Consider the following 27194-nt stretch of genomic DNA (forward strand, 5'->3'; position numbering starts at 1 on the left):
CTCTTCTCCCGACCAGACTGTGCTCCAGATGGCAGGGTCCAGGTTACTCTGGAATCATTGGCATCTAGCCCAGTGCTGGCTGGGACCATGTGTTACTAAGTGCAGGCTCTGCAGCCAGACAGACCAAGTTTATCACCCTGGTTCCCCTGCTACCAGTCATGCGACCTCAGGAAAGTAGTTTACTTTAAGCCTCAGTTTCCTTATCCAAAAATGGAGACAGTAGGACTATGAAAGGACATAAATTAGGTAATTCACATGAAAGCACAAAGATGACAGCTGCCAAACGGTAAGTATTCTACAAAATGCTGGCTATAATTAGTGGTAGTGACAGGCAGCTGATACACTGCTGTTTAATAAATGTTTCCGAGGCCGGGTGCGGTGGCTCATGCCTGTAATCCCAACACTTTGGGAGGCCAAGGCGGGCAGATCACGAGGTCAGGAGATCGAGACCATTCTGGCTAACATGGTGAAACCCTGTCTCTACTAAAAATACAAAAAATTAGCCGGGCGTGGTGGCCTGTAGTCCCAGCTACTCGGGTGGCTGAGGCAGGAGAATGACGTGAACCCAGAAGGTGGAGCTTGCAGTGAGCCGAGATCCCACCACTGCACTCCAGCCTGGGTGACAGGGCGAGAATCCGCCTCAAAAATAAATAAATAAATCAACAAACGTTTCCATATTCTTAGTGTCTGGGGCTAGGTAAAGTTTGTTCACTCATTAATATTCCAGGTGCCAAACCTGTGAGCAATGACACTCCAGTAGCAATGAGCATTTGTGGCATCCACATCTTGGTTTCTGAACTGTTGTCTGCTAAAAAGTAACCAAGGCTCCCTGAAGAAATGACTGCAGCAGGGAGAAGGGATGACTGAAACATCTTGTATCAGAAAAGCAAGAAAATGCTCAAAGAAGCTGGATTAGTGCCCAAAGAACACAAGAACTGTCTTGAAGGGGCTTCACTGGCCACATCTGGGGGAAAAAAAATCGACCAGAAAGAATAATAATTGATTATAAAAGACAATTTTTAAAAATCCAGGAATCCATAGTGAGTCTTCAAAAAAAAAGAAAAAAAGAGAGGGTATAAAACTGATATATATTTATCATATATATAATCTATAGTTTTATATATATATATACTAATGCTGCTAAAATCACTGAGTGAAAGGCTGATAGAGAAGAAGATGGTCCCAGAGAGTACCTGTTAATTACAAATGGAAGAAGGAAACATTAAATGGAGAAATGGGGCAGACACCACCTTTAGCAAGCGATCAAGCTTCACATTACCAAAAACGGGACAAACTGACATTATCCAAGTGTGTTCTGCAGGAAAAAAGAAAAATTAACCTTTATCTAATTACAAGGCAAGAGGGAGGGGAGGATTAGACAAATCAAGAATATGGGATATTCTATTAGACAACTGGTCTGGACCCGTCAAAATTATCAAGGTGATGAGACTCCCCCTAAAAAAAGAAGGACTGATCTGAATTAAAGGAGACCGAAGAGAAATAACTCCAGGCAGTGAGTGAATCCAGCAGGGGAGAGGGTCTAACAACTGAAATTGAAATATAAACTGTCTATTGGCTAATACTGCATTGGCTAGTACTGCATCGATATTAAATCTCTTGGGTATGAAAATGGCACTGAGGTCATGAAGAATGCCTTTGTTCTTAGGAGATGCACTGCAGAAGTATTTATGATAGGAAATCTCTGAAAAGGAACAGACGTGAGTCCCAGTCTTTCGGCCCAAGGTTCGCGCGTGCGCACAGCCCCCTCTTTCCGAGACTTATTTCGCGCGGCCGGAGAATCAGATTGTGCCCACAAGGCGGAAATGTACGACAGCGGGTTCCGGTGACCACGAAGGCGGCAAAGGCGACGGAATGGAGGAGGTGCCTCACGGTGAGCTCGCGGAGGGGGCGTGGGTCGCGGGGCGAAAGTGTCGCGAGCTGCTCTAACTGTGGTCTTGTCTCTGCGCAGACTGTCCAGGGGCCGACAGCGCCCAGGCGGGCAGAGGGGCTTCATGTCAGGGATGCCCCAACCAGCGGCTGTGCGCTTCTGGAGCGGGGGCCACTCCGGACCCGGGTGAGAAAAGGGCAAGGCCTCAACGGGAACTTAGAGGCGCAGGCCCGGAAAAGGCGGGGCGTGGGAGGGAGGGGGCGGGATCTGCAGAATGACTGACAGGGGCGGGCTAGAAGGTATTGTATTCGGAGAGGGGTGGGGCCCAGAAGGGGCGGGGCGTGGAAAGTGGGCAGGGTGACGGCGGAGCTTGGAATGACTGACAGGAACGAGGCCTTTAGAAGGCGAGCGCGAAGGACCTGGCGCGGATGGAGGGTGGAGACTGACCGGCGCGGAGTCGAAAGGGACATTAATTAAGAGGGTCGGGGGCAGAGGTTTGAGTGACAATAACCGACCGCAGAGAAAAACGGGATAAGCTTCGAAGTCGGGGAGTCTTCGGACTTACATCCTGGCTCTGCCAGCTACTTTCTTGACACAATTTTCTTCCTTTTGAGGAGTGATTCTCCCGCTCATTCAGCAGAAATGTGTTGATCGCCTCGTAGGTTTGGTGCTGTCCTGGGGACACAGCTGGGGATCAGGCGTGGTCACTGCTCTAGTGGAGTTTAGCTTTACAGGGGAAACAAACACGTGAGCTAGCAACTAAACCACCGCAGCTTTAAGTGCTGTGAAGCACAGATTCCAGGATGAGAGGACCCAGGGAGCCTGCTCAGAAGGACCTTAAAAAGCAGGAGGCAGGAGGACAATATTTTTTTTCTTTTTTCCCCCCTCTTTTTTTTTAGACAGAGTCTTGCCGTGTAGCCCAGACCGGAGTGCAGTGGTGTGATCTCGGCTCACTGCAACTTTCACCTCTCAGGTTCAAGCGATTCTCGTGCCTCAGTCTCCCGAGTACCTGGGACTACAGGCGCCTGCCACCACGGCTGGCTAATTTTTATATTTTTAGTAGAACCAGAGTTTCACCATGTTGACCAGGTTGGTCTCGAACTCCTGACCTCAAGTGATGCATCTGCCTGGGCCTCCCAAAGTGCTGGGATTACAGGCGTGAGCCACTGCACCTGGCCAAGGGGGAGAATCTTGAAGGAGTTCAGAGAGAGACTTGGATTTGATTCTTGGATCCATGCGGTGTGACCTTCAGCAATAGTCCTAACCTCTCTGAGCTTCTGGTTCCTCATCAAAAATGGAGACAGGCCAGGTGCAGTGGCTCACGCCTGTAATCCCAGCACTTTGGGAGGCCGAGGCGGGTGGATGGATCACTTGAGGTCAGGAGTTCGAGACCAGCCTGGCCAACATGGTGAAACCTGTCTCTACTAAAAATACAAAAATTAGCCAGCATGGTGGTGCATGCCCGCTCTCGAGGCTGAGGTGGGAGGATCACTTGAACCTGGGAGGTGGAGGTTGCAGTGAGCTGAGATCGTGCCACTGCACTCCAGCTTGGGTGACAGAGTGAGACCCTGTCTCAAAGAAAAAAAAAAAATGAAGAGAAAAAAAGTTACCTCTGTCAATGCAATGGAGAGACTGAACTGAGCCTCAGTGGAGGTTTATTGGGCCAGAGCTTGAGGGCGTGCCCTGGAAAATACAAGTGACAGAAACATCTGTGGCCTGTGCTCGATGGAGTGGTTCCAGAAGGCTTGTGTTTATATATTTCATTAAAAGGGGAAAAAGCATGCAGGAAAAAGTGCAGTAGGCCTTGTGGCAGGTAGTTACATTCTTGTGAGGTTTTAATTCGTGCCCAGTTTATCTACACTATACAGAAAATAAAGTAAACATTCAAAAGAGGGAATAAAGGAAGAATTAATTAGACAGACGTCTCAGGGTAGGAGAGGAAGGACTATCTCATCCCATCTTTGTTTGGCATGTGGGAGGATAAGCTTGTAATGGACATGGTCAGTGTGGCGTTTAACAGACATCAGTAATAGGGAAGGAGTTAGACTGAGGTTACAGTCCTAAAATTACAGTTGGCATGTCTTTGTTTATGGGAGGATACTCATCTTCAAAGATTTAGGGGCCAGCAAAGGAGTTCCTTAGGAGCAACTTGTGAGGGCAGTCATCCCACGATGGAGTTGCATGGGGCCTTTGGCCTTTTGGAGGGGTCTGGTTAATGTAGAATGCTTTGACACAAGGTTGGGAAGTAGCAGCTGTCTGTTGATGGGGAGGAGGACAGCAGTGTTGGGAGGTTTCCAGGCTTAACTTTCACTTGAGTTTGGCCAGTCATGAGACTTTTTAATTTCCTTTATACCTCGTGTATTGTTTTAAGGATTTGAAATAAGATAGTTTCATTGGCAGATACTTAGTATGTGCCTGCTGTCTATCAGAGTTTCTCAACCTCAGCACTGTTGACATTTGGGGCAGGATCACTCTTTGTTGTGGGGGGCTGTCCTGTGCATTGTAGGACATTTAGCACAATCCCTGGGCTGTACCCATTAAATGCCAGCAGTACCTCTCCTGTGACAATGAAAAGTGTCTCCAGGCTGAGCATGGTGGCTCACGCCTGTAATTCCAACACTTTGGGAGGCCAAGGTGGGTGGATCACTTGAGGTTGGAAATTCGAGACTAGCCTGGCCAACATAGAGAAACACCGTCTCTATTAAAAATACAAAAATTAGCCAGGCATGGTGGCAGGCACCTGTAATCCCAGCTACTTGGGAGGCTGAGGCAGGAGAATCGCTTGAACCCAGGAGGCAGTGTTGCAGTGAGCCGAGATCACGCCACTGCACTCCATCCTGGGCGACAGAGCAACACTCTGTCTCAAAAAAAAAAAAAGAAAGAAAGAAAGAACAGTGTCTCCAGACATTACCAAATGTCTCTGGGGGATTTTGTCCCCAAGTTGGTGACCATTGCTGTTTGCAAAGTTCTCTTCTGGAGCTGGGAATACAGCACTGAAAGCTTCAGACAGTTCCTACCTTTGTGGAGAGTATGTTCTAGTTGGGGGAGACAAACGTGTAAACCAATAAATGAGACCCCTTCAAGTGTGATAATAGCCTTATTTTCTTCCTAGCACTTATTTCTACCATTGTCTGAGAGGTATTTCAGAGGATCGTTTTAAACAGCCCCAGGACTAGTACTAGGACTAGGACTTAGCTCTTTCTAGTTGACTGGAAGCGTGACATTCGAGGTTTGGTGTGGGACCTCATCCCCTGAACTTTGGTTTTCTTTGCAGCTATAGGGGAAATCAAAGAGAAAATGAAGACCGTAAAACACAAAATCTTGGTATTGTCTGGGAAAGGCGGTGTTGGGAAAAGCACATTCAGCGCCCACCTTGCCCATGGCCTAGCAGAGGATGAAAACACACAGGTGAGACCTCAGGAACCACTGGGAGATGCTCATTTTGTCTGAGGGTCGTGATGGCTACTAAATAACTGATTCCTAGGCCAGGCGCAGTGGTTCATGCCTGTAATCCCAGCACTTTGGGAGGCCAAGGCGGGCAGATCACTTGAGGCCAGGAGTTTGAGATCAGCCTGGCCAACATGGCAAAACCTTGTCTCTACTAAAAATACAAAATATTAGCTGGGCGTGGTAGCGCAGGCTTGTAATCTCAGCTTTTCGCGAGGATGAGCCATGAGAATCGCTTGAGCCGAGGAGGCAGAGGTTGCAGTGAGTCAAGATTGTACCAGTGTACTCCAGCCTGGGCGGCAGAATGAGACTGTCCAAGAAGAAAAAAAAATGATTCCTTAGACTAAGTTGAATTGGCCTCTTTGGAATCTCAATCCTGCAGAGAGCAAAGAAATGCCCAGTAGTCAAATGAAGCATTTCACTGGATTCCCTAGCCAAGAAAACGGCTAGCAGATGTACATCTGTCCTTGCATGTAGATAGTTTATTACATTACGTTCACGCTTCTTTTTCCTCTTTATTAACCCCTTTTAGCTTTTCTCTAAGCCAGGGACCTGCAAACTATAGCCAGTGGGCCAAATCCAGCCCATCTCCTGCCTTATGGCCTTTGAACTAAGAATGTTCACATTTTTGAAATGTTTTTTGTTTGTTTGAGACAGGATCTCACTCTGTCGCTCAGGCTGAAGTGCATTGCTATGATCAGGACTCATTGCAACCTCTACTTCCTGGGCTCATCAAGCTGTCCTCCCACCTCAGCCTCTCAAGTACCTGGGACTACGGGTGCTTGCCACCATGCCCGGCTAATTTTTGGGTTTTTTGTAGAGATGGGGTTTTGCCATGTTGCCCAGGCTAGTCTTGAACTTCTGAACTCAAGGCGTCCCCCTGCCTCGGCCTCCCAAAGTGCTGAGATTATAGGCATGAGCCACCGCGCCTGGCCTAAAATTGCAATTTTTAAATTAGTACCTGAGTACCTACATATGATCCTTGATTTTGCCCACAAAGCCTAATAATATATTTTCTGTTGGCCCTTGTGGAAAATTTTTGCTGGCCTTTACACGAGTTTATTCATTTCCACCCATGTATACAGACGAGCATGAAAACTCAGATTACCCACTGCTGCCCTCTGGATCTCAACTTTAATAAAAGGGGTTGTGGGTCGCTAAGAGCACACACTCTGGAGTCAGACAGCCCAAACTCAGGTCCCAGCTCCATCTACACCACTGCTGTGACGTTGGGCAAGTTACCAGGCTTACTCTGCCTCCGTTTTCTCATCTATAAAATGGGACTCCGAGGACTGAGTGAGATGGCACAGTAAAGCACTTAGCACGGGGCCTGACGAATAGTCAATGCTCAGTAAAGGTCTGTGATGGCCACCATTTTTATTACTTTATTTCACTCTCTGGATATGAAGGGATGATGATTACATCTGCCTTAGAGATGAGTTTGTAGCCTACCCAAGGTATAGTACTGGGCAGATTCAAAATACACTTGTTGGGCAGGGCATGGTGGCTTACACCTGTAATCACAGCACTTTGGGAGGCTGAGGCAGGCGGATCACTTGAGGTCAGGAGTTTGAGACCAGCCTGGCCAACATGGTGAAACCCTGTCTCCACTAAAAAATACAAAAATTAGCTGGGCATGGTGGTACGCGCCTGTAGTCTTAGCTACTCGGGAGGCCGAGGCATGAGAATCGTTTGAACCCAGGAGGTGGAGGTCGCGGTGGGCCAAGATTGCCCCACTGCACTCCAGCCTGGGTGACAGACCAAGACTCCGTTTAAAAAAAAAAGGATATAGATAGATACACAGACACACACACACACACACACACACACACACACACACACACGTTGATTCGTCATTCTGTGAGTCAGCGATCTCTTGCCATTTGAGGGTCAAATCTGTATTGGCCTAGTGGGCTGGCCAAGAAATCTGCTTTCTCAGATTGTCTGTATCGTTTAGAAGAATCTTTGCTTTTCGAAGCTGTCAGGAATATTCCTAAATAGCTCACTGGAGATGGGCTTTCATCTCACCACTTGCAAGTAACCACTTGTGAGTAGACAACTGTTTACATCCTTCACTTTCATTTAATTACGTTCTGAAGTCTTTGCTGCATGCCTGTCTAGACTTTGCAATATACAGAAGGAAAGCACACCATTCAGTGTGGAAATATGGCTAGATCAGCTGTATTTTTTTATGCAGTGGTGGTTTAAAAAAAAAAGAAGTCAGCATTTAGGAAAGTGTGTTTTCCCCAGGCAGACCTACTCATGACAGTGACATCACTATCTGCAAAGTGTCAACACATGGAAAATGCTGAATATGTCTTGATTAAAGTCAAGCAGCACAGATTTCTCCCTGCCCTAAATCCAGCAGGGTGGTGGGACATGCCCTGACCTTTTTCTGCCTGCCATCTGGTGGAAGCTTGGCTCTAACTCTATGCAAGACCATTCCATGTTAGCGCTTGAGGCAGGCAGGCGCCTGTCATCTCATTGGCACAAAGGGCCTTGGATCAAGAGAGAGCAGAGTTAGAAAACACCCCTGACGAGTCACAGGCTGCCCAGGGAGTGTGTAAGTTGTGGTGAAGGCAGAAGGAGCCTCTGTAGCATAAGCCTGAGCCATGAGACAGCCAAGAGTCACACACTGTCTTCCACTGCAAAAGTCACCGACTCCCAGCCTGGGCTCCAAAGTGAGACCCCTGTCTCTACAAAAAATAAAACATAAAAAAAGTTAGCCAGGTGTGGTGGTAAGCACCTGTAGTCCCAGCTACTCAGGAGACTGAGGTAGGAGGATCACTTGAGCCTGGGAAGTCAAGGCTGCAGTGAGCCGTGATTATGCCACTGCACTCCAGCCTGGGCAACACAGTGAGACTCTACCTCAAAAACAATGAATAAATAACAAGTCACCAACTTCAATAAATTAAACTTTTTTGTTTGTTTTTTTGAGACGGAGTATCATTCTTTTGCCCAGGCTGGAGTGCAGTGGTATGATCTCAGCTCACTGCAACCTCCACCTCCCGGGCTCAAGCAGTTCTGCCTCAGCCTCCAGAGTACCTGGGATTACAGGCGTGTGCCACCACACCCAGCTAATTTTTGTATTTTCAGTACAGACAGGGTTTCACTATGTTTGCCAGGCTAGTCTCGAACTCCTGACCTCAGGTGATCCGCCTGCCTCAACCTCCCAAAGTTCTGAGATTATAGGCATGAGCCACCGCACCCAGCCACCATAAATTAAACATTTATGATCTTTGTGATCTGAAAGGCAAACTGTCATAACAAGGTCAGCACTAGGTGTTTCAGGACTGAGTGTGGAGGCCCTCCTCTGGGTCCTGGGACTGCAGAGCTGGGAGGGGCCTTGATGACCCCGGAGCACTTGTCTCACAGATCAGAAGCCCAGACAGCCAAGGCTTCGAAAGCAGAAGCAACTTGTGCAAGGACTAAAAGTTAAGACTAAATCCCTCTTCCCCTACCCTCCTCATCAGGGGCAGTTTGGGGTGCTGAGTAAAGGAGACGCTTTGGGTTCCGACAGCCCTGCAGCGTCTCCACCTTCTGCAGCAAACGCGGCCTCTTCCCATCAGCTGCAAACACAGGCCCAGAGGTCCTGCTGGGAGGAATGCAGGCGCATTGCTCTCAGCTTTGCTTTCCTGGCCTAACCTAAGCAAAATTAAATGGACAGATTTTGGGGTAGTAATAAGATCAACAGGAAGTCTGAACAGACAGGACCCAGGGCCGTCCTGGCCATCTGGGTAGCAGGAGCTTGTCAACAGCCTCTCGGGCCTGCCAGGGGAGTGAGAGAGTGCGCTGGATCTGCTTTTCATATCCTTACATCATTTCGCTCAAGATTCACTCCCCAAGGGAGTGAAATTCCTCTAAAGGGAATTGATTAAATTGTTCCCTGAAGGAAGGGCATGGAGACAGAGTCGCTAGAAACCTGAGAGTATCGAGGAAAGTCTCTGTCACAGTCATAGTGATAGTGTCATTTCCCCGTGGATCATTGACACATCAGTCCCAAGTATCAAGGTCCGGAGAGAGCAAGTCAGGTTTTCCAATGATGTTGCTCTGCTGTTCTCCCCAGATGGCGCCATAGAGGGCGCCTGAGGCCAGCGCTGGTCTGTGGATGGCGTTTTCCCGTGCACAAGTTTGAGACAGCGCTGGGTGCTGAGGAAGTAGGAGGCTGGGTTTGTTGAGAGGATTGAAGAGGGCGGCAAGAAACTAATTCAGGGCAAGTTAAAAAGTGACGCGGAGGTGCAGCACTTTGGATCCGAGTCATTGCAGCTTTCAAGATGAATACTAGCCCTGTTCTCAGAAGGTTCCTGAAGGCTGTCTCAGACCTCCTGTATCAGAGGGGAAGGCTTGGGGTGGAAGGGGTCGCCTGAAGCTGCACCTGAGTCACAACTAAAGAGCTTTTCCAGGTTTCCATCTTACTTTAAGTTTCTGTTCTGTAAGTTTAGCCTAAACCATCATTCACCTTCAGGATCAAAGGAAAACAGGGCTTGGTCAGGGTTCAGCTAGAGGCTCCACTCTGGTCCTCCACGGCAGGCCCATGGTGTACTGGAAAGAGCCCCAGTTGGGGCCGAAAGACCTCAGTTTATGTCCCAGCTCTGTTCCCTGCTTATTGAACTGGTCCCCTCTGAACCTCAGTTTCCTCCTCTGTAAACCAGAGATAATCATACTTACCTTCTAGGCACATGGCCACCTCAGCCTCCCAAAGAGCTGGGATTACAGGCGTGAGCCACTGCGCCCAGCCCCCAATATTTTTTAATACATTCATATTCTGCTTAAATAGTCTAGATTTGGCTTGTATCTGAGACTCCTGAACAAGATAGGATGAGTTTGAGAAAAATTTAAGATGCAGAGACCAAGACTTGGTGAGGGGGTGAGCAAAAGAGAGCTGTTTAGAGTGGCTCCAACACTGCTGTCTCTTGGCTGTTCCATCCATTCTGTCACACAAGCCAAAAAGGCGCTAGGCCCCTTTCCCCATCTCCTCCAACCAGGGCTCAGTAAACAGGGTCTGAGCCTGAGCCTCCAAGTGACCTGACAGCCAGGTCTGTAAGATCACCCTTGAGGAGCTCAGCCAGGCTGAGAGGTAGGGGAATGGGGGCATCAGTGTTTATGAACCTTGAGATCAGCGTTAGGACTCTCCCTCAGGAGAATCTGATGGCTCCAAGTTTAACCCAGTTTCTGTCTTCTCCCCTGTCCTTTTCCTCTAACCCCGCTCCCCTCCCAGTTGTGTGTATCTGGGGTGTGTGCATTCAGTTATATAACCGCTTTGGTCTCTTCTTGTCCCCAGATTGCTCTTCTAGACATCGATATATGTGGGCCATCGATTCCCAAGATAATGGGATTGGAAGGAGAGCAGGTAATAGCCGGTTACAGAACTCAGGAAATTATTCTCTTAAGGCAAACTCTGTAGCACTGAACTGTCAAACCTCAACAAAGAGGCATGCGGAGCCCATAAATGTTTTTTTGTTGTTGTTGTTTTGTTTTGTTGTTTTTGAGACAGGGTCTCACTCTTGTCGCCTGGGCTGGAGTGCAGTGTTGCAACCTCAGCTCACTGCAACCTCCACCTCCTGGGTTCAAGCGATTCTTGTGCTCAGCCTCCCGAGTAGCTGGGACTACAGTGGTGTGCCATCATGCCCAGCTAATTTTTGTATTTTTGGTAGAGACAAGGTTTCACTATGTTGGCCAGGCTGGGCTCCACCTCCTGACCTCTAGTGATCACCTGCCTCAGCCTCCCAAAGTGCTAGGATTACAGGCGTGAGCCACCGCACCTGGCCTGTAAATGTTTATGTGGACATGAGGAGCTCCGATTCATGCTCAGTAGTCCATCTGTCTACTTTTAACAACAACTGTGATTCTTGGCGGGGGACGGGCGGGATTGTATATGAAGTCTGTCTACACCATTGCAGAAGCATTGGTTTCGATGCCTCCTCAGAGGGGAAGGGAAACAGCCAGTGAAATGCAGAAGTAAGACACGGAAATTTAGCTCTGACTGGGAACATTAGACCAGGGCTTGCTATGGGTCTGTACCCTGGAAGCAAGGGAATATTTCTGCCCTTGTGGTCTCCCCTGGGGAACTGAGACTGCAGGGCGGGTGAGCGATGTGGGCTGGGGGCAGGGCTGTAGCAGTCTATGTAGTTGCTGGCCTCTTCTTGCTAGCAAGAAGCTCTCCAAGAGAGGATTCCCCCAAGGGCAGTGCATGGAAGCTGGGGCTGGGGGTGCTGGGATGTCCCGAGAGTCTCAAGATTGGTTCTTTCTTTAATTAGTGCCAGGAATGCATTAATCCTGTTTTGGGGATGCAGTGGTGAACAAGGTCCATGAAGACCCCTGTCTGGGTGGGAGAAGGCAGATGCTAGATAATGTGAAACCAACCTAGAGTGAGGGGATAGAGAGTAGGGCAGAGTCAGAGGGGCTGAGGGGTGGTCAAAGGTGCCCTCACTGAGGGATGGCATTTGAGCAGAGGATGACGGGAGGGGAGAGCTGGGGGAAGGGCATTCTGGGCTAAGGGAGCAACTGCATGGGCCGCTGACACAAGGTGTCCTTGTGTCCTCAGTGGAGTGACCGGAGGGGCTGGAGGGTGGCCCGAAGCAGATGGGGCCGGCCTTGCAGGCACTTCTAAGGCCTTGGGGTTTGCTTCCAAGGGAGTAGGGAAGGAGAGCGATGTCACCCCGTGAGGCTTGGTCACATACCCCAATGGATTTGGTAGCACACGCCGCAGTGAAGGTATAAGCTACTGTCATCACACGTAATTATTTCATAGAAACAGAAAATTTTAAAATAAAATAGAAGTTTCCCTATTTTCTTCTCCTGCACTATTGGATCATCCTGTTTACCCCTCTTTTAAGACAAATGGACTTAGCAAACGAGTATAAATAGGAATGAATGGTTTTGTGGGGTTTATTTTATTTTATTTTATTTTATTTATTTTATTGAGACAGAGTTTCACTCTTGTTGCCCAGGCTGGAGTGCAGTGTCGCCATCTCGGCTCACCGCAACCTCCGCCTCCCGGGCTCAAGCAGTTCTCCTGCCTCAGCCTCCTGAATAGCTGGCGTTACAGACACGCGCCACCACATCCAGCTATTTTTTGTATTTTTAGTAGAGTCGGGGTTTCACCATGTTGACCAGGCTGGTCTCGAACTCCTGACCTCAGGTGATCCTCCCGCCTCAGCCTCCCGCAGTGTTTGGATTACAGGTGTGAGCCACTGTGCCTGGCTGGGTGTCTTTTAATAGAACTTCGAAGTCAGTCACAGAGGACCGCATGTTGTGTGATTCCACTTAGATGAAATGTGCAGAATAGGTCAGTCCACAGTGAGAGAAAGTGGATTAGGGGTCCTGTAAGGCTGGGAGGATGTGAGACAGACTGTAGGGGGTGGTGACAGCTGAGGGGTATAGGGATTCTTCTTAAGAGTCAGGCAAATGTTCTAAAATTGTGGTGACTGGGTACAGTGGCTCACACCTGCAATCCCAACACTTTGGGAGGCCAAAGCGGGTGGATCACTTGAGGTCAGGAGTTTGAGACCAGGCTGGCCAACATGGTGAAACCCCGTCTCTACAAAAAATACAAAAATTAGCTGGGCATGGTGGCGGGCACCTATAATCTCAGCTACCTGGGAGGCTAAGGCAGGAGAATCACTTGAACCTGGGAGGTGGAGGTTGCAGTGAGTCAGGATCACGCCACTGCACTCCAGCCTGGTCGACAGGGCAAGACCCCATCTCAAAAATAAAAATAAAAAATAAAATTGTGGTGATGGCTGCACGCTTGTGACTGTACAGAAAGCCACTCATTCAATGGGTGAGTCATATTGTCTATGAATCATGTCTCAGTAAATCTGTTGAGAAAAGTAAGGCTTCATCAAGAAAATTAAACTTTCAGTGTGCGCTTTGTGTGCTGCTGGACACCTGCTGGGGGGAAGAGGTCTGAATCTTGTTGCCCCAGGAAGCTCCCCTTTGTGGCTGGAGCTGATTGGGGACAGGTTCTGAATCAACTGTTTCATGAGAGCTCATTCCCTTCACTCCTGTGCTTTTACAAAAGCCACTTCATTGCTCCACAGGTACCTGCATTTTCTCATCAGTCCCCAGCCGATTTTTATGACTCTTTTAAGATACCTTAGACACAACATCATATTTGAACTTGAGTAACTTTGGTTCCCTATCTAGACACCCAAGTAGAGTTTCCAAATAACCCAGCTTAGGGCACAAAGGGAGTTGAGTTGCATCTTTATTACCCACGCCCTAGCTGTTCACCTCCTTTTAGGAATTTCGTGGTACCATGTAAGACAATGAATTATATTTTAAAAAACCATTGTCTTACTTTGTACAATTTGTCTGTGCATGAAATGTGACCAGGGTACATGATTTCTACTAATGAACATCGGTGCTTATGTTCACACAGGTTCACCAGAGTGGCTCAGGCTGGTCTCCAGTGGTGAGTTTTCACCTCTTTGCCCTATTTTCACAGTAGTGTGTGGTTGTGTGTACATAATGGGTTTGTGGTTTGTTGGTCAATAGGTATTTATTAGGGTACTTTTCGAGGCACAGAGGATGTGATTAAAACCAGTGATTGGCAGGCTTTTTCTGTAAAGTGTGGGACGGTAAAGATTTTCAGCATGTGGGCCTACATTCCTTGCTGTTGTAGCACAAAAGTAGTAATATGTAACTGAACAACCAGGACAGTATTCCAATAAAAGTTTATTTACAAACACAGATGGTGGGCCAGATTTGGCCCTGAAGGCCATAGTTTGTAAATCTCTGGTTAAGAGAGTTAAGGAGGCAGGGTGCAGTGGCTCACACCTGTGATCCCAGCACTTTAGGGGGCCAAGCCAGGCAGATCACTTGAGGCCAGGAGTTCGAGACCAGCCTGGCCAACATGGCGAAATCCCATCTCTACTAAAGATACAAAAATTAGCCGAGCATGGTGGCACACGCCTGTAACACTGGCTACTCGGGAGGCTGAGGCAGGAGAATTGCTTGAACCCGGGAGGCAGAGGCTGCAGCAAGCTGAGATTGCACCATGCACTCCAGCCTGGGCAACAGAGCCAGACTTCATCTCAAAAAAATGAAAAATAAAAAAATAAAAGAGTTAAGGAGATGACATTTACTTATTTTAGCTGAGTTCCCTGTCATTGCTGTCACTGCAGCCCATGGACATACAGTGCCTCTTTCAAATCCCCCAACATGGTACCCTTTTTTTTTTTTCCAAAAATGATTTAGGAGCAAAGAGTGAATATGCTCATAGGTCACATGGTAGTTTTGTCCTGAAAATGTTTTTTCCAGTCAGAGCTCAAACAGAAGACCTGGGGGAGGGCCTCACTGTGTGGTTTTGAGTAAAGCGTGTCTTGCCCTCACCCTGTTCCCTCTGCAGTACGTGGAAGACAACCTGGGGGTGATGTCAGTGGGCTTCCTGCTCAGCAGTCCTGATGATGCTGTCATCTGGAGGGGACCCAAGAAAAACGGTTTGCCACTCTGCCTTTTTTTGTCTCTCACATTCTTCCACGAGCGTTGTGGCTCTTGGCTTTATCTGCTCCCTGTCCTGCCAGTCTCAGCCTGCTGGACTTCGCAGTGTATTATTTTTAACCATCCAGTGCCTCTTTCTTCACTGGTTGAAAAGAGCTAATAGAAATACCAGTTTCCATTACATAATTATAAATATCTGCTGTGAGTTTTTCTCTCCTTAAAAGCTGTAGAACCCTGGTCGGGTGTGGTAGCTCACGCCTGTAATCCCAGCACTTTGGGAGGCCGAGGCAGATGGATCACCTGAGGTCAGGAGTTCAAGACCAGCCTCGCCGACATGGTGAAACCCTGTCTCTACCAAAAACATAAAAAATTAGCCGAGCATGGTGGCACGTACCTGTAATCCCAGCTACTCGAGAGGCTGAGGCAGGAGAACCCAGGAGGCGGAGGTTGCAGTGAGCCAAGATCATGCCACTGCACTCCAGCCTGTGTGACAGAGCGAGACTTTTTCTCAAAAAAAAAAAGCTACGGAACCCTGAAATTATTTTTATCATGGTTTTATAGTGGCTTATTTGGGTCAGAGAGGTGAGATCAACAGCAGGTTGATCTGGTACTGAGACTTAAGGTAATAATGTGAAAGTGTTATCAGGGCAAGCTTTAGCCTCAGCACTATTGATATTTTGAGCCAGGTAAGTCTTTGTTGGGGGAGGAGTAGACCGTGTTATACATCATAGGGTGTTAAACAGTGTCCCTGGCCTTTACCCACAAGATGCCAGTAGCACCCCCTACTCTATTTGTGACAACCCAGAATGTCTCCAGACATTGCAATTCACTCCCAGTTGAGAGCCACTGATTTACAGCATAGACCAAAGGCACAAAAAGATCAGATCATGCTTCTCCATGAGCTGGGCACAGTGGCACACACCTGTAGTCCTAGTTACTTGGGAGGCTGAGGTGGGAGGATTGCTTGAGCCTCAGAGTTCAGAGCCAACCTGGGCAACATAGCAAGACCCCATCCTTTAAAAAAAAAGAGGGAGTTGAAAGTACAGAAAAGAAAGGAAAAGTAAGCATCCCCTGTGGATTCCTCTTTCTAGGCATGATCAAGCAGTTCCTCCGAGATGTGGACTGGGGAGAGGTCGACTACCTCATTGTGGACACCCCACCTGGGACGTCGGATGAACACCTCTCGGTCGTCCAGTACCTGGCCGCAGCACACATCGATGGAGCAGTGATCATCACCACTCCCCAGGTGAGCGAGCTGCCAGCTGGAGCTGGGTCCAAACTGTGCTCCACACTGTGAGATTTCTTTCCTACCTGGCTGTGATACTCTGGTCTCACCAAGGCTCTTCCCAGTGTGTGTTCCGCAGCTGCATCCGATGTGGATCTGCAGAAACCTCTTGTTAAAAACTTCAGCCAGCACAGTGATTCACACCTGTAATCCCAGGACTTTGGGAGGCTGAGATGGGAGGATCACTTGAGCCCACGAGTTCGGGACCAGCCTGAAAAACATAGCAAAACCCCATCTCTACAAAAAATATTTTAAAATTAGCCAGGCATGGTGGCTCGTGCCTGTAGTTCCAGCTACTTGGGAGGCTGAGGTAGGAGGATCATTTGAGCCTGGGGAAAGGAGGGTTGCAGTGAGCCATGATCACACCAGTGCAGTCCAGCCAGCGCAAGCGAGTGAGGCCTTGTCTCAAAAGATAAAAATAAGAAAAACTTCATCTTTGGTCTAGACATTTGCAGCTGACAACCATTCAATGACTTGTTTTTTTTTTAGTCCATGGATTAAACAATAGTGGGTCAAGAATGCTTTTTGAACTTTCCTTGAGGAAACTAGGGAAACCACCAGTGCAGTTATAATTCATACTGTGCTGCCTGGCCCCGTCAGCCTTGCCGCGTCCATGTGTCAGGTCCCCCAGCCTACAGTGGATTTTCCGTTTACATCCCAGAATGATTTAGGAAATCTCTCCAGTTTTCAACAGAACCAGCTGGGTGCAGATAGGGATTTCGGGATAAGCCACTGGGTGCCTTTGCTTCTTCCGTAGTGACATCCAGTAACCCTCTGTAGCAGTCACCTAGTGGCTGTGCTCCAAGGCCCATGGTGAGCCCGAGCTGAGAGGAGAGCGATAGGAAGTTTCCTCTCTGTAAGCCCTGCAGAGAGCAACTGCAGGCAGGACCATGGTGCTATCCATCTCAGGGGCCCGAGAAACCGAGGGCTCTTCTCCATCTCCACAGTTACGCCTGACTTCTCTTCATGACGTTCTCCTCCACACTTAAGAAAGCCCAGCAAAGGAGGTCTGATTTGATCTCACTGGCCAGAATCAGTCAGGACGACCCATAGTCTCACCTCATCCAGCACTCACTGAGCTCTGACTCTGACATGCCGGGCACCAGGGCAGTAAAAAGGCCTGGCTCTCCCTGGTGGCCCCTGTGGCTCCCTGAGGAACACAGGTGCTGGACACAGGGATGAGGGTACAGCCAATGGAGTGGCAGGCCCAGCGGCCCTGGGAAGGGTGTCTGGGTCAGAAAATGGTGCAAGATTCATGTCCACCCTGGCATCCTGCAGAGAGGGGACATGGGGACGCACGGAGGAGCAGGACACCAGCTGGGACCCTGGACAGGAGGGAGGATGGCCTGGCCCGGGTGATGGCAGTGGAGAGAAAGTGGATTTGTCCTTAGGAATGTTTTCTGTCCCATTTTTAAAAAGTGGTTGGTGCTGGGCACACTGGCTCATGTCTGTAATCCCAGCACTTTGGGAGGCCAAGGCAGACAGATTACTTGAGGTCAGGAGTTCGAGACCAGACTGGCCAACATGGCAAAACCCTGTCTCTACCAAAAAAATACAAAAATTAGCCAGGCGTGGTGGTGGGCACCTGTAATCCCAGCTACTTGGGAGGCTGAGGCGGGAGAATTGCTTGAATCCGGGAGACAGAGGTTGCAGTAAGCCGAGATCGCGCCACTGCACTCCAGCCTGGGCGACAGAGCAAGACTCTGTCTCAAAAAAAGAAAGAAATGAGAGACTGAGTCGCAGCCCATTGACCTTCTAGCTGAACGCCCCTTCCTCCGCATCCCAGCCTCAGTGTCAAGAGCCAAACAGGCATCTCAGGAAAAGAACAGGCCCAAAGCTGCGAGCCTTTCGGGCTCATGTGAGTGGTGAAGCCCCAGGTGCTAAGGAGTCACTACACCTGACAGTGACAAGCCACAGCAGGACTTGGGTACAGGGATCTGTGATAACATAAACTGAGGAAAATAGGGAGTTACTGAGCGGTGTTTATACACAGTAATCACACTGGAAAAACTCAGAGTTGAGAAGGAAATGCAAAGTTGTCCACATTGGGCAGTATTCCTTATTTCCTTTTAGTCAGTTGTTTGTGTTTATAATTATCTAGAGCAGGGATTGGCAAACTTTTCTGTAAAGGGCCAGATAGGAAGTAGGCGTTGCGGACCCCACGGTCCCTGTCCCAGCCCCTTAGCCATGCCACTGTGGCATGAAGCAGCCACAGACAGTGCCTAGAGGGATGGGCATGGCTGGTTCCAGAGGAACTTTATTTATAAAACCAGCCAGATTCAGCCCCCAGGCTGGGGTTTGCCAAGCTCTGGTCTAGAAAACAGTGCACACACTGGCTTAATATAGTATAGTATAGGGACATGGAGCATGTAGATGTGTTAAAAGGTCATTTTCAGATAGGCACAGTGGCTCACGCCTCTAACCCTAACACTCTGGGAGGCCAAGGCAGGAAGATCACTTCACACCAGGAGCTTAAGACCAGTCTGGGCAACAACCATCTCTATAAAAAATTAAAAAGTTAGCCAGGCGGAGTAGCACATGCCTGTAGTCCCAGCTACTCCGGAGGCTGAGGCAGGAGGATTGCCTGAGCCCAGGAGGTCGAGGCTGCAGTGAGCAATGATTATGCCACTGCACTCCAGACTGGGCAGCAGTGAGATCCTGTCTCTAAAAAAAAAAAGTCATTTTCTTTTAGGTTGATTTCTTGCTATTTGGCTGTGTGGGAAGTAAATAGCACCTCGAACAAACAGGGCTTAGCACTAGTAGGCACTAAATAAATATGGATTTGGCAGAGGGCATATATTAGTTCATTTTCACACTGCTGTAAAGAACTGCCTGAGACTGGGTAACCTATAAGGGAAAGAGGTTTCATTGATTCACAGTTCTGCATGGCTGGGAAGGCCCCAGGAAACTTAACAATCATGGTGGAAGGCAAAGCAGGCACATGTTACACAGTGGCAGCAGTGAGAGAGAGAGTGTGTAGGAGGAACTGTCAAACACTTACAAAACCATCAGATCTCCTGAAAACTCACTATGGAGAACAGCATGGGGGAAACTGCCCCCATGATCCAATCACCTCCCACCAGGAACTGCCTGTTCCTGTAGGGATGTAGGGATGGTGGGGATTACAGTTCGAGCTGAGATTTGGATGGGGACACGGAGCCCAACCCTATCAGGGCAGAAACCTCTAAGGCTTTATGATCGCAGATCCACTGCATTGCAGCCATCCCCTCGGTTGCACAGACATTCCCTTTCTCGCACTTTGATGCTGGAATCACTGGTCTTTTCACCTTCGTAGGAGGTGTCACTCCAGGATGTCCGGAAAGAAATCAACTTCTGCCGCAAGGTGAAGCTGCCCATCATCGGGGTGGTGGAGAACATGAGTGGCTTCATCTGTCCTAAGTGCAAGGTGAGGGCGCGTGGGGCTGCCAGGCGAGCCCAACAAGATCTTGCTCTCATGGTTGAGGAAATGATCGGAAGGCTGCTCTGCAAACTATTTCTGCTTTCCCCGTCATTTTGGGAAGTGGAATCACAATTAAAATCCCTTTCTGCTGACTAAAGGAAAGTTCTTTAGGTGTTAAGGGTTCCACATTCAAACTAAGCCTTTTTTTTTTTTTTAAGTTACTTTAAAATGTGGTCCATCCTTGTGATTCTGCAAAAAAATTATGTTTCCTCCCCTTTGAATTTGCCTTGCAGAAAGAATCTCAGATATTCCCTCCCACGACCGGGGGTGCGGAGCTCATGTGCCAGGACTTGGAGGTCCCTCTCCTCGGCAGAGTGCCCCTGGATCCACTCATAGGTGGGTGACCCCAGTGTGGGGCGGGACCTCACTCCTCGCAGCCCCACAGGCATGGGTCTGGCACAACAGGGGGCGACTATGGAGAGGGGCAATGGAAGGAGGAGGGTCAATGGGGCGCTGGAGCCAGACCCACCCTCCAGCTGGCACCCCAAGAGGCCACCGGGAGAGAGGCCGAGACCCCTGCGGGCAGGTAGCGGGAGCAAGCAGGCCTCAGGCAGAGGGGTGAGGCCTGGAAGAATGGGGTAGAAGTTGGTGAGGGTGGTGGTGGCAGGGGACTGAGGAGGGCACCCGATAGAGGGGCGGCTCCAGGGGATGCACATGGCGTCCAGGTTACAGAGGAAGGCGGCCTGAGGTGAAAATCCCTTAGGAAGGGGCCGGGCCTCCTGTGCCCGGAGAAGCCAGCACGGCACAGATGAGGCCCCTTTGCCTCCAGCACCGGGACAGACCGGAACGCGGATCACTGGCCTGCGAGCAGGGGCCAAGTTCCCAGAAAATGCTCTTCTTAAGTACGTGGGTCTCCCAGGATCCCAAGAGATGCCCACTCCCTGAGTGGCCCTGAGGCTGAAGGAGGGACGGGGTTTCACGTCTCCACCCACACGCCCGCCGGGCGCCCACTCGCCGCGGGGCGCTGGGCAGGGACTACACTCGAAGCTGCTCCCCCAGGAGGCTACTGTACCCCAGGACGGCGGAGCTGGGCGGGCCTCCGTTACTGGGGCCCTGCAGTGGGGCTCCTGCGGGGCGTCCAGCACTCGCCTTTAGGTCTGAGGGGAGAACAGAGAGAGAAGGCTGGAGGGGAGGCCGGGATCCAGCAGTGCCGGCTGCACCCATGCCTCGGAACTTCCACTCCATTTGTCAGGGAACCAAGGCCAGTGCGAGGTGTCTGTGCGGGGACAGGAGAGAGGGGCCGGGCGGGTGAAGTATGGCCTGGCCAGGAGAGGGTGGGGGCCGCGTGCTTGGGGAGAGGGCGGGGCCCGTGGAGAGCCTGGAGGCGGGGAGGGCGGAGGCCACATGGGGAGCCTTGGGGAAGGGCTGCATGGGGAGAATGGGAGCCTGTGGGAAACGACTGTCAGTGTCAGTGAGTGTCAGTGTCATGTGCCTGGGAACAGGAGGCTCAGGAGTGGCTGCCCTGGGATAGGGGTTCAGGATGAGGCCCTGGGTTCCAGCGTTGGTGTAGAAAGGAAGGGACACACACAAGAGAGAAAGTGACGGCATCTGAGGGTCAAGGTTGTCCCTGCTGCCAGTACAAGTCACCTGGAGGAGGGTCTGTCCCTCAGAGACAGTGAAGCAGGGGTGGTAGAGGGAGGCCGGGCCCTCTGGGGTGCTGCGGCTAAGGGGCTCGGGGGCTCAGGTTGTCAGCAGGTTCTGGGGTCCGTCAGGAGAAGGTGGTTCATGTCTGTGCAGTTGAGTTTTGAAGCCACAGGACATGGACAGGATTGCCAAGGGGCCGTGCAGAAAGCGGGAGCCAGGAGGACAGTGTTGGGGGACGGCTGCCTCAAGGAAGTGGTGGGGGGGTAGGGTGCGAGGGCCACTCTGAAGATGGGAACAGCCCGGGAGAACGCCAGAGACCCCATGTGCCCAGGAGGCTGTGTCCCCAAATCCTTTTTCCCTTATTCCCACATCCCACAATACTTCTCTGGCATGTGATTTCCCCAACAACATGCAGAAAAGTACAGCTGCTTTCTCAACCTTCCCCAGCATCATAAAACACTCACCAGGCAGCTTTTGCAGTGGCCGGAAGTGGTGATGAGAGCTGCCCTCTGAGGCCCCTGGAGGCAGTTGGGCTGCATGAATGGATGTGACTGGGGACAGGAGCTTGCAGCAGCCCAGGGCACATCCATTCCTGCCAGCCTGCACCTCTGCCACAGTTCAGCTCTGCCGAGATGGGATTGGTGGGCAGGACGTTTGTCAGGGGAAACATCTGTGGGAGAAAATGACAAGGGAGAGCGTTAGCCCACGATGAAGGAGCGGGGGAAGGAACATATCAGCCCGAAAGAGCATCACGGCCCATAGGAGTATCTCAGCCCTCAAGAGCATCTCAGCCCATGGGAGCATCCCAGCCCAAGGGAGTATCTCAGCCCACAGGAGTATCTCAGGCCACGGGAGCATCCCAACTCAAAGGAGCATCTCAGCCCACAGGAGTACCTCAGCCCACGGGAGCATCCCAGCCCAAAGGAGCATCTCAGCCCACTGGAGCATCTCAGCCCATGGGAGCATCTTAGCCTGCTGGAGCACCTCAGTGTACTTTGCTTTTTAGCATCTCAGTCTGCTGGAGTATTTGTCTATTGGAGCATCTCAGTCTGCTGGAGTGTGGCAGTCTATTGGAGCATCTCATTCTGCTGGAGTATGCCAGTCTGTTGGAGCATCTCAGTCTGCTGGAGTATGTCAGTCTATTGGAGCATCTCAGTCTGCTGGAGTATTTGTCTATTGGAGAATCTCAGTCTGCTGGAGTATTTGTCTATTGGAGCATCTCAGTCTGCTGGAGTATTTGTCTATTGGAGCATCTCAGTCTGCTGGAGTATGTCAGTCTATTGGAGCATCTCAGTCTGCTGGAGTATGTCAGTCTGTTGGAGCATCTCAGTCTGCTGGAGTATGTCAGTCTATTGGAGCATCTCAGTCTGCTGGAGTATGTCAGTCTGTTGGAGCATCTGTCTGCTGGAGTGTCTTGGCTGCTGTCGAGGAAAGCTGGGCACAGCCACCAGGGCATTCCTGAGCCCACTTACCCATCAGAGGGGCTGCATCTCCCAGAAGCGTGCCTGCCCGAGTGCCATGCTCGTCTCAGTCACTAGCTAGGAGCAGCCTGGGAGTGGCATTGCCTCAACACAAACGTGGTGGTGGATTTTGGAGCATGGCAGCTGCTGCCAGAGATCCAAGAGGTGTGTCCTTATGGCCATCACAATTGCCACATTTTCCAAGGTTTAATGAAGAGCTAGAAATCTATATCCTTACCCAAAGTCTCCTGATTACTAAATGATAGCAACTAACTCCATTAAGTACACACACACACACACACACGCACACACACACACACAACCATGCTCTAGCCTGGGCAACACAGGAAGATACCTCATCTCTAAAAAAAAAAAAAAAAAAAAAAAAAAAAAGGAAAAAATTCACCCAGTGTGGTGGCGTGTGCCTGTGGTCCCAGCTACTCAGGAGGCTGAGTTAGCAGGATCACTTGAGCCCAGGGAGGTTGAGGTTGCAGTGAGCCCTGATCACACCACTGCACTCCAGCCTGGGCAACAGAGCAAGAACCTGTCTCCAAAAAAAATTTTAAAATGGCATGCTTGCTGACCCACCCAAATATGTCCACGGGCCCAGCCACAGGCCTGCCCTTGCCATTGTCTGACAGATCAGGAAGTGACCTTGGGCTATTAGATCCTGATACGGCTTTTCTTCCAAAGAGCCAGCAACCTCCATCTTCCCACCTCCCTCACGCCAAGCCCTGGCATTGGCCCTGGTCTTTCCTTTCAGGGCCACTTTTCACAAAGAAACAAAGTTCCAGGTGGTTCACAAGAGCTCATTTCAAAGCAGAGGAGCCACCAGTGACAGCTGCGAGGCTCATTCTGAGCTGAGAACATTAAGTGCCTTCTAGTGGGCATGGTCCTGTGTGTCAAATGGCACATTGCAGAAGCTCACCTTGAGGGGAAGCCACAGATAGCAAGGCCAGGGAGTGCCAGAAAGGAAGGGGTGGTTAACACTGCCACACACCCAAGAGGGTGAAGCATGAGGGCCAAGTGACAGACACGCATCTGGCAAGGTCACTGGGGACAGAGTGGGGGCAAACCCACCTTCCTAGGAACAGACAGGAAGGCATGAGGACAGCACTTCAGTCTCCTCTGGGGACATGGTGGCAAAGAGTTACAGATGCCAGCGCTCTGGTGCTATGGGTCCTGGCCCCGGTGTGCTGAGGATCACAGGAAGGGCTGGCCTCAGAGCCCTGCTCCGCCACCACTAGCTGTGGGACTTGGGCTAGTCATTTCCGCTCTCAGCCTCGATGGCCCCGTGTGTAAAATGCAGGTGACAGTGGTGCCTAGTGAGAGGGATCTGCCAGGGTGGGGTGAGAGGATGCCTGGGATCTCTTGGAACAGGGCTGTGCTCACACCAGCTGTTCTAATAATGCTGCCCGTTCTTGGAGAGGTGGGAGCCCGGGGGAAATGCAGTTAGGAAGGGAAAACACTAGAGCATATATGTGTGTTGGGGGCTGGGGAGCCCTCTGGGGAAGGGAGACCTGGGTGAAAGTCAGGGACAGAAAGTAGCCCCAGCATGACAATTCTGGGATCCCCAACCTCCCAGGTCTGGCCCAGCGAACGTGCACTCGGGGGCCTCCCTAGCGAGTTCCACATGGTCTCACGGGCCCAGCGTTAACGGCGGAGGCTGTCCAGGTTCTTGGTGTCTGGAACAAAAAACTGGACAAAATGCACAAAGAAAGGAAGGAAGGAAGGGATTTATTGAAAATGAAAGTCAGCTCCACGGTGTGGGAAGAGAACGGGCCTGAGAATAGGGGCTCAAAGGCCCCATTACAGAGTTTTTGTGTTTAAATACCCTCTACTTGAGGTACGCCCTATATAAACGAAAAGGATGAAGTAAAGTTACAAAGTCATTTACGGCATACGTCCTATGGAGACGACATTTCCTATTATGGCTCCAGTGCGAATTGGCCTTATGTTCCCTGCCTCTGGACCCTATTTTCCTGACTCACTGGGCCATATGGGCTCCCCATCTCCCACCAACCCCTCCCACAGGCTTCTTCCCCGACTTGGACTTCCCTGTCCCACAGGGCGACACAGTAGTGAAGTTGAGGAAATGATGAGTGCTAGGTAGGAACCCCTCCTGGGGTTCACCTGAGGCTGGTGACCGGCCATGGGCAGTGCAGTCACTTGCCTGTTTCGCCAGCAGCTCAGGGCTGGGGAGTGGGCAGAGCAAGCTGATGGCAGGTCCACCCACGACTGGGGGCTGGCAGGGCAGACTGGAGGCGAGAACACCCCCATTGACCCCAAGCCCCTTGTGTCCTGTCCACCTGGCTCTGGGATAACATGGTCCTAGAGAAACCTGGGTGTGCATAGGAGGGGACTGGAACAATGGCCACATGGCAGGGAAAGACTAGCAGACTGATAGACACCAGCACAGATGACCTGGAAGATAAAATTATACACAGACAAAGCAGCAGGCAGAATGTGTGTGTCATGTGCTCCCATTCGTATTTTAGGTATATGAGAGTGTGTGTATGTGTGTGTGCACACATGCGAGCGTGCACATTTATATGCGCATAATCTTTCTGGAAAGACACCTAGAACACTAGTAGCCCTTTTCGGACTTGGCCTTTTATGCCATATCCTTTTGCATTCTGTACTTTTTTTAACCATGTGCATTCATGATCCTTTCACTCAAAAGCTAATCTCTTAAAATGCAGACTCCTGGGCCCATGTGGAAGCTGCTGAATCAGTTCTCTGTAGGGCCCTGGAACCTGCATTTTCTGTGCACCACCTGATTATTTAGCCACGCTGAAATGCTGGCTGGGGACCCTGCTGGAAGGAAGGTCCCTGAGGCCCCACTGGTCTTTTCTACTTTGTTCTTCATTACGAGTGGAGTGGGCTCAAGATCTTCCCATTGTCACCAGCACGGAAAGAGCCCCAAGATCTTGTGGCCACTCTGTTTTCCTCTTGGACTGAATTGTCTTCCGTTTGTTTCTTTTTTAAGGTAAGAATTGTGACAAAGGCCAGTCTTTTTTCATTGACGCCCCAGATTCCCCAGCCACGTTAGCCTACAGAAGTATAATTCAGAGTAAGTATTTCCATGAGTACTAAACGCAGATGCCTGTGGGGCAGGAAGCAACATAAAGGAGCCAGGGGTGTGGAAGGACAGGTGGGTGGTGGGGTCTGTGATGACCACAGAGTGGCCCCCATAGCCGAGGAAGCCAGGAGTCCATGAGAAATCTCTCAATGTGTGAGTATTGTGAATTAATTCATAGTTTAAAAAACATGGTGAGGGTGAAATTTATGGCTTAGGAAATACATCCCAATAAAGGGATAAAGTAATTCATTTTTAAAAGTAACTGATAAAAAAAAAAAAAAAAGGCCAGGTGCAGTGGCTCACACCTGGAATCCCAGCACTTTGGGTGAAGGAGGCAGGCAGATCACTTGAGGCTGGTCAGGAGTTCAAGACCAGCCTGGCTAACATGGAGAAACACTGTCTCTACTAAAAATATGAAAATTAGCCGGGTGTGGTGGCGCGTGCCTGTAGTCCCAGCTACTCAGGAGGCTGAGGCAGGAGAATCGCTTGAACCTGGGAGGCGGAGGCTGCAGTGAGCCGAGATCGCGCCACTGCACTCCAGCCTGGGCAACAGCGTGAGACCATGTCTCAAAAAAATAAAAAATAAAAATAAAAACTTTGTTGAGCCAGACCAAACCCACGTGCAGGCCACATTCAGCCAGTGGCAGCCATCAGAGGCTCCAGAGTTAGGGCAGAGGTGTCAGTGTTTGTTAAAGCTGTGGTCTCTGAGTTTGTGGCTGGGTTTTACTTGCCTAGAAGAATGATGTCAAGGGTAAGGAAACAGCATTCCCAGAATCCTCCATCTATAGATGGTCCGAGGAAGGCCGCAGCCATTGGTTATGAGCAAGATGGGTAGTGTGAGGTATTCCGGTCACTTTCAAAGACTCAGGGCATCACAGACACAGGTCTTTTTATGGAACTAGCCAGAGGATTCCACCCCTGTCAAAATACAGCCCTCCCCAGCACAGGACAGGGCTGTCAAGGGGTAGACAAGCCATTAGCACTCTATGCCTGTCGTCTTGTTTTCCAGGAATCCAAGAGTTTTGTAATCTCCATCAGTCAAAAGAAGAGAACCTCATCAGTTCCTGAAACGAGAGAATGTTCAGGACCAAGCAGTTACCGAGCGAGGCACTCACTGGGCAGCACATCCAGCCAGACCCGACCAGCTCCAGGATGGGGTGGGTCACAGCAAAAAGGGACCAGATGCTAGTGTGGTCCGAAGCCACTTTCTCAGAGACACTTTAATCATTGAGTATTTGTACACTTTTCTTTAGAACATATATAAAGGGCATTCTCTACAAATGTGCCGTTTTAAGAATAAAACCCCCTCAAATCTCTCCCCCGAGGCCTGTTTCACGTAAAAAACAAATGGGTTGTGGGATCGTGGGATTCTGCTGTGTTGGAAGCTTAGTCGATTGTAGAAACTCCTGTTTAAGCCATTTCTGCCTGTGAAGATAAGAAAGCCTAGAAAAGAACCAAAGGGGTGAGTGTGCAGCTTCACTGCAGAACACACAGGCTTGTTTTCAAACACCACAGTCCAAACGCTTTTCTTCAGATTGAGGAAA

The 27194-nt window shown here is 50.1% G+C and overlaps 2 protein-coding genes across 10 annotated transcripts in view; one reads left to right on the top strand and one right to left on the bottom strand.

Moving 5' to 3' along the window:
• Positions 1–1780: 1780 nt before the first annotated feature.
• NUBP1 (NUBP iron-sulfur cluster assembly factor 1, cytosolic) lies at positions 1781–26966 on the top strand. Of its 5 annotated transcripts, XM_016929394.3 has the most exons (11): positions 1781–1891; positions 1970–2074; positions 5163–5296; positions 10617–10685; positions 13719–13751; positions 14688–14778; positions 15871–16025; positions 19360–19470; positions 19758–19860; positions 25558–25641; positions 26660–26966. In XM_016929394.3, exons 1-11 carry the CDS (start codon positions 1873–1875, stop codon positions 26716–26718), a joined length of 963 nt encoding a protein of 320 aa, XP_016784883.1. In that variant the 5' UTR covers positions 1781–1872; the 3' UTR covers positions 26719–26966. The 5 variants fall into 5 exon arrangements, with proteins under 5 accessions (XP_016784883.1, XP_001139497.3, XP_063653737.1 ...); XM_001139497.7 differs by lacking the exon at positions 25558–25641 and having other exon boundaries at positions 1794–1891; XM_063797667.1 differs by lacking the exon at positions 10617–10685 and having other exon boundaries at positions 1794–1891.
• Positions 13997–27194, bottom strand: part of TVP23A (trans-golgi network vesicle protein 23 homolog A) — a 78993-nt gene continuing 65795 nt past the window's right edge. For 2 of the 5 annotated variants that reach the window (XM_063797665.1, XM_009430282.5), the window contains one exon: positions 26853–27093. Coding sequence is in view for 1 of the 5 variants with exons in the window: in XM_016929399.4 (XP_016784888.2) it covers positions 21569–21778 (210 nt within the window). In the remaining 4 variants the exon portion in view is untranslated. Of the gene's footprint in view, positions 15263–16090; positions 16276–21453; positions 21779–26852; positions 27094–27194 lie in introns of those variants that run through there. The other 3 variants (XR_010152556.1, XR_010152557.1, XM_016929399.4) reach the window with 3 other exon arrangements.

This window comes from Pan troglodytes, chromosome 18 (genome assembly GCF_028858775.2).
Source record: "Pan troglodytes isolate AG18354 chromosome 18, NHGRI_mPanTro3-v2.0_pri, whole genome shotgun sequence".
Taxonomy (NCBI): Eukaryota; Metazoa; Chordata; class Mammalia; order Primates; family Hominidae; genus Pan; species Pan troglodytes.

What these genes read in the sequence shown, in the direction of transcription:
- NUBP1 (XM_016929394.3), top strand. An exon ending in GGGGGCCACTCCGGACCCGG is followed by an intron (nt 2,075 to 5,162) that starts GTGAGAAAAGGG and finishes TTTTCTTTGCAG; the next exon opens with CTATAGGGGAAATCAAAGAG. An exon ending in GCCCCTGGATCCACTCATAG is followed by an intron (nt 19,861 to 25,557) that starts GTGGGTGACCCC and finishes TTCTTTTTTAAG; the next exon opens with GTAAGAATTGTGACAAAGGC.